At 35.1% G+C, this 6,356-nt stretch overlaps 1 protein-coding gene across 1 annotated transcript; it reads right to left on the reverse strand.

Annotated features, from left to right (window-relative positions):
• Positions 1-734: 734 nt before the first annotated feature.
• On the reverse strand, positions 735-5,588 carry fbp1b (fructose-1,6-bisphosphatase 1b). The gene is made up of 7 exons (XM_058776287.1): positions 5,362-5,588; positions 4,717-4,879; positions 4,415-4,507; positions 2,606-2,746; positions 2,370-2,507; positions 1,314-1,433; positions 735-1,227 (listed from the first exon to the last, which is right to left on the reverse strand). Exons 1-7 carry the CDS (start codon positions 5,529-5,531, stop codon positions 1,039-1,041), a joined length of 1,014 nt encoding a protein of 337 aa, XP_058632270.1. The 5' UTR covers positions 5,532-5,588; the 3' UTR covers positions 735-1,038.
• Positions 5,589-6,356: the final 768 nt, after the last annotated feature.

Raw genomic sequence — 6,356 nt, forward strand, 5'->3', positions numbered from 1 at the left:
ATAAAGAAGACCTTTGTCTCAAAATATATGCATTAATTTGAGCGATTCTCATTTGCTACTTAAATCTACAACATTTTAAAAAACATAAAATATTAGATCAAGTAAGCACAGAATCAGCTTCGATCGCGTCAAAGATCACGCGATCAAATATACACGCGCATCTTGAAAAGCGGATGTTCTGGAAAGTGCTAAACCATGTTTTTGTGCCATCTAGTGGTTTAGATGAAAATAATATCAAAGGCGCCTTTCACCCCGTTGTACCCTATTTATTTATTATAGCTATTTTTTACATTTTAAGTTATTTTTATTTCATCTTGATTTTTATTAAGTTTAGTTCTTCAGCTTAAACGTTTTTATTATTTACATTTTAAGTTTATTGTTTCCTACAATATTTATATTTTATTTCAGCTTTATTGCAGTTATCAGAAATGATATTTAATAGTTTTAGTTTTAGTTAAAATTAACAACACTGTTATGACTGTAAAGCCTTTAGAAGAATTTTGGAAATTAACATGCACATTATACTTACAAACTAATTACAGTATTACGAAGCCACCAAGGAGGGCTACAACATCATTTTTTTAAACTGCAGTTGTCAGTTTCCTTTTAAATGCTGCTGGTCTAAAAAACATCTTGGTGGGATGCATAACAACATCTGTAGTTGCTCACCATGCCTTCCAACGATGTCTGATCATCAAATGATGTTAAATATGGACACAATCAAACAATACTGATTTTGTTTTCAGTGTGAACAGAAGCGTTTATGGGGCTTAATATCAGACACTGTAAAATGTATAACATTGGATTATATATTTATAATTTCTTTATATTATGAATTACAAAACTAGAATGCATAAGAGTACAAACATTTACACAGAACAAACATTTGTGAAAATGAAACTTAAAATAGAAACTTCTTGTATCCTATACAGATGGATGCTTCATGCAGAGTCCTTAAGTTTTGCTTATTTGTTTTTGAGGTTCAGTGGGATGGCGGTGGTTGCAGTAGATGACAAAAGATGCTCATCTGGTTGCATCTCATTTCGAGTGCTTCTTAAAGATGGAGATATATTCCTGCACATCATCAGGGGAGCCCAGCACTACAGGAACCCTCTGGTGGATTGAGTCAGGTTTGATGTCTAGAACATTCATGGCTCCTGTTGTTGCCATACCGCCAGCCTGCTCCATGATGAAGGCCATGGGGTTGCACTCATACAACAGCCTCAGCTGGAGCCCAGAAAGAAACGTGAAACCAGTGAGATTATTGCCATAAATACACTTTAAAATCACTTTTAAACTCTGTTTCTCCTCACCTTGCCCTTGGGGCTCTTGATATTAGCAGGATACAGGAAAATTCCACCATAGACCAGAGTCCTGTGCACATCAGCTACCATTGAGCCCACATAGCGTCCTCCATAGGGTGAACTGCCATCCTGCCGGTCAGAGTCCAAATGTTATATTTACTGTCAGTGGAAAAGGCTAATTATGATGGCTAAAACTACTCACTGAGCTGAATTTGACAGATTTTCTCTATAATGTTCTACTGCACATTTAGAAGAGACAAATAATTTCATTAAGTCAAAATTTGACTTAAGTCAAAATATGTAACTATACTTGAGTGAAAGTAAAACTGTTTTTTTACATTTAACTTTAACTGAGTACTTTTCACCCTTCAGAAATAATGTCACAAAAACTAACTATGCTACTGTTCAAACGTTTTGGGACAATACATTTTTTAAAGAAATTAATACTTTTAAATTGATTGAAAGTTACAATAAAGACATGTTAAAGAAGATTTCTATTTCAAACAAATGCTCTTCTTTTCAGCTTTCAATTTATCAGAGAATGTATAACAGATTATTCAGAAATATTTAGCAGCACAACTGTTTACAAAATTTGATGATAATAAAAATGTTTCTTGAGCAGCAAATCAGCATATTAGAATGATTTTTGTACGATTAGGTGACACTGAAGATAAGTAAAGGCTGCTGAAAAATTCAGCTTTGCTATCACAGGAATAATTTAGAACTTCAAATATATTAAAAAAGAACCAGCATTTTTACGTTGTAATAATATTTCACTATTTTTAAGTTGTAATAACATTTCACAATATTACTGTTTCTACTGTATTTTTTGGACAAGCCTTAGTGAGCATGAGAGACCTCTTTCAAAAACATTTATTTATTTATTTATATTTTTTTAAATGACCCCAAACTTTTGAACAATAGAGTATCTTAAGTCTTAGAGTTACTGTAAGATATGACTCTACATGATAGTAACCATAATGGTTATTAAACAGATAGTAGGATGTTTCTCTAGCTCGGACCCTTTAGTGAAATATTCTCAAAATCTAAGAGCTACGAATTTACCTCTGGGAATTTCTTCTTTTTCAGATATTCTGTCACATCTGGGTAAAAATGTGCTGCATAGCCTTCATTCAGACTGTAGATCTTTCCCTTCTTCTTAATCTTCACATCCCGATCTACAAGTATAAATTCACCAATGGCCTAATGATGGAGGAGGAAAGAATGCCGAAAGATTAAGAGGTAATGTAACTATTTCAAGGTAAATAGGATATGAAGTATGTAACATAATTCTGACTTACAGGATCAAGCATGAAGCAGTTGACACCCTGGCCTGTGGAGAGAACCAGCATGGTAGCACTGCCATAAAGAGCATACCCTGCTGCCACAATGTCTCTGCCACTCCGCAAGGCATCCTTCTCTGAGGGTTCATCATCAGTTTCCTGGAGATCATGTGCACAAACAAACAAACAAAAGCATTTCATTAGTCTTTAGATGACTGTAAAGAGATATAGTCATGGCCAAAAATATCGGCACCCTTGGTAAATATGATCAAAGAAGGCTGTGAAAATTAATCTGCATTGTTAATCCTTTTGATCTTTTATTTAAAAATAAAAAATCTAAACTTTCATTGGATATTAAGAATTTAAAATGGGGGGAAATATAATTATGAAATAAATGTTTTTCTCTAATTCACATTGGCCACAATTAACAGCACGCTTTAATTCAATACTTTTGAAACCTCCATTTGCCAGTTTAACAGATCTAAATTTTCTCCTATAATGCCTGATGAGGTTAGAGAACACCTGACAAGAGATCAGAGACCATTCCTTCATCCAGAATCACTCCAGACCCTTTAGATTCCCAGCTCCATGTTGGTGCTTCTTCTCTTCAGTTCACCCACTCATTTTCTATAGGGTTCAGGTCAGAGGACTGGAATGGCCAGCAGAAGCTTGGTTCTGTGCTCAGTGACCCATTTTTGTGTTGTTTTTGAGGTTTGTGTTTGGATTATTGTACGGTTGGAAGATCCAAACATGGCCCATTATAAGATTTCTAACACTTATTGATTTTTTATCTGTTGATATTTGATAGAATCCATGATGCCGTGTGTCTAAACAAGATGTCCAGGACCTCCAGCAGAAATATACCTCAACATAAAAAATACAGCAGTATATTTCATTGTACACATGGGGTACTTTTTATCCCTGTGTTCACCAAACCCATCTTGAGTGTTTGCTGCTAAAAAGCTCATTTTTTAGTTTCATCTGACCATAGAAGCCATGATAACTGAATATGCTGGAGTTTGTTTTTGGATGAGCTAGGAGAATTTTTCTTGAAACCCTCCCAAACAACATGTGGTGATGTAGGTGCTGTTTGATGATTTTTTTTTAAGGTTTTCTGACCCCAAGACTCAACTATTTTCTGCAATTCTCCAGCTGTGGTTCTTGGAGAGTCTTTAGCCACTCAAACTCTCCTTCTCATCATGCATTAGGACGATATAGACACACGTCCTCTTCCAGGCAGTTTCGTAACATTTTATATTGATTGGAAATTCTTAATTATTGCCCTGATGGTGGAAATAGGAATTTTCACTGATCTAGCTCTTTTCTTAAAGCCACTTCACTAATTTGAGAAGCTCAATTATCTTTTGCTGCACATCAGAAATATATTCTATGGTTTTTCTCATTGTGATGGATGATTAAGGGAATTTGGGCTTTGTTTTCCCTCCTATTTATATTTCTGTGAAACAGGAAGCCACGGCTGGATAATTTCATGTTCATAATCACCCTGGAGTGCTCAAAATTGTGAATATGAATGGGAATATACTTCAGAGATATTTTACTCATAAGACTTTCTAGGGGTGCCAATAATTATGTCCAAGGTGTATTAGAGAAAAACATTTATTTCATAATGATATTTACCCCCATTTTAAATTCTTATTATCCAATGAAAGGTTAGATTTTTGTGATTTTTAAAAATAAAAGATCAAAAGGATTAACAATGCAGATTAATTTTCACAGCCTTCTTTGATCATATTTACCAAGGGTGCCGATATTTTTGGCCATGAGTGTATGTTTGTATTGCAAACAATATGAAAGCCTGTACTGTACCTTTCTGTAGACTGCAAAAATGGTACCAATAGAAGCTAAGCAGTCAATGTTTGAAGAGCCATCCAGAGGGTCAAAGCAAACCACGTATTTGCCCTGGGAAAAAAAAAGAAGAAGAAAAAAGCACAGAGCCAGGTGGTTTATTGGCCTGTACATAATTACATCATTACATCATTAATAATATTATTAATATAAAACCTGTTATTAAAGTTAATAAAGTGACTGTGGGGTTTACTTTGACATTTTACTTTTACAGGTTTTTTTCAGGTTAAAACACCAACAAAACCAGTGATGCACACACTTACCCTTTCCTCTGGTTCTATAATGATGGCGTGATCATTTTCTTCAGACACCAAAACACAGGATGTGAACGAGGATTTAATCATGTTTATAACAAGATCATTAGACAGGACATCCAACTTTTTCACCTGATCACCTGTAACATTTGTGCTTCCGGCAATTCCATAGCTGAGAAAAAGAAAAAATAGAATTCAAAACTTATTCATGGATAATTATATGGTTTACATGCTTTCTTCACAGTGCTGATAACTAAGGAAAGAGTCGACCTTTGCCCTCTATTTCAACAAGAGACAAGGTCTAATCATTGCCTCAATCTGCAGTGTTTGTTTGCAAAGTAGCTGAAATGACCAGACGCTACAACAGTGCACTGACATATAGTAAATATATATGTTAAAAGGTGCAAAAATGATGCATAAGAAAATGCTTTTTGCACAGATGGAAATTAAGTTTAAACTATTGAAAAGTTTCTAATCAACAGGACACTAAAGTGCATCGTATAGTCTGGGAAGTGATAGTGTGGCTGCACATTCAGTACCAATAAATAGAGAAAAGTTTCCTCACTTTTTATACTATAGGAAGCAAAAATGACAGAAACGGTCTGAAAACCACAATATTAAAATGGTGGTAAAGATGCATTGGCAGATACTCACAGATTGGCAATGCCAGCTTTTCTGACTGCAGTGGAAATGGCTTTGATGGCCGTGCACATGGAGTTTAGAAGGGTTGTAAGCTCACCAGTTCCTCTGGCTTTTCTGCCCTCTTCCAAGACAAACCTGGTGAGGGTCACCACATTAGTATCAAATGCACCTCTGTCTGACATGATGACTGACTGCTAAAGCGTGAGTTCCTGCTGATTCCTGTCGGAAAGGATGTATTAGAATTAAGTGTAGATATATGACTGGGTTTAAAGGGGGAGTGATGGTAGTTTAGCCAATTGCAGATAGAGTTAAAAGGGAGGAGTGGTTTTTTGCACATGTAGTGAATGCAGGTGAGGGCCTGGCCGAAGTCCATAGAGTTTATCACAGATTTCACCCTGAGTGCAGGGGGACAGTCTCTTCAAAACAATGAAGATTATTGTATTAGTTTAGCTTATTTGATCTGTGATTGATTGATTAACATTTTGCAATGTAAATCTACTTTATGCAACAAATTGCATCTAGGTCTCAGTTATAAGATCTGTGCTTCCAAAAAAGTAATAAAATGAATGGATGATAAAATCACTGACTATAGCTATTCTATTCTACAGATAATTTTGCAACATTCATTCATCTGTTTACCTAAAGACTCACATATGACATAGCTGTAGTGACTAATCATTGATTGGTAGTGCAGAACTGTCAGCAGAAAGAGTTCATGTGCACGGAGTGTCCGTGATCAATGTGCAGTTCAAAGTTTAGTGTGCTTGATTCTGTTCTGAAGGTTAATTGGCTGCAAAAGAGTAGGGCAGTGAGATTCTTACGCAAGATTTTACAAACATGCAGTAAATAACTATTCAGGATTCTTAATAGTTCAACTCTTGATCTTTGCTGGTTTTCAGGGCTAAAATGATGAGACAATAAAGTACAATAATAAACTTAATAATGATGATGATGATGATGATGATGATGATAATTCAAAATGATTAAAATAATATTTTACTACAAAT

This window comes from Onychostoma macrolepis, chromosome 05 (assembly GCF_012432095.1).
Source record: "Onychostoma macrolepis isolate SWU-2019 chromosome 05, ASM1243209v1, whole genome shotgun sequence".
NCBI lineage: Eukaryota > Metazoa > Chordata > Actinopteri > Cypriniformes > Cyprinidae > Onychostoma > Onychostoma macrolepis.

Coding starts and splice junctions, on each gene's coding strand:
- fbp1b (XM_058776287.1), bottom strand. CDS start 5,531: ATGTCAGACAGAGGTGCATTTGATACTAATGTGGTGACCCTCACCAGG. Junction 2,747..4,414: donor TTTTTGCAGTCTACAGAAAG/GTACAGTACAGG, acceptor CATGATCTCCAG/GAAACTGATGATGAACCCTC. Junction 1,434..2,369: donor AAAAGAAGAAATTCCCAGAG/GTAAATTCGTAG, acceptor TCTGACCGGCAG/GATGGCAGTTCACCCTATGG.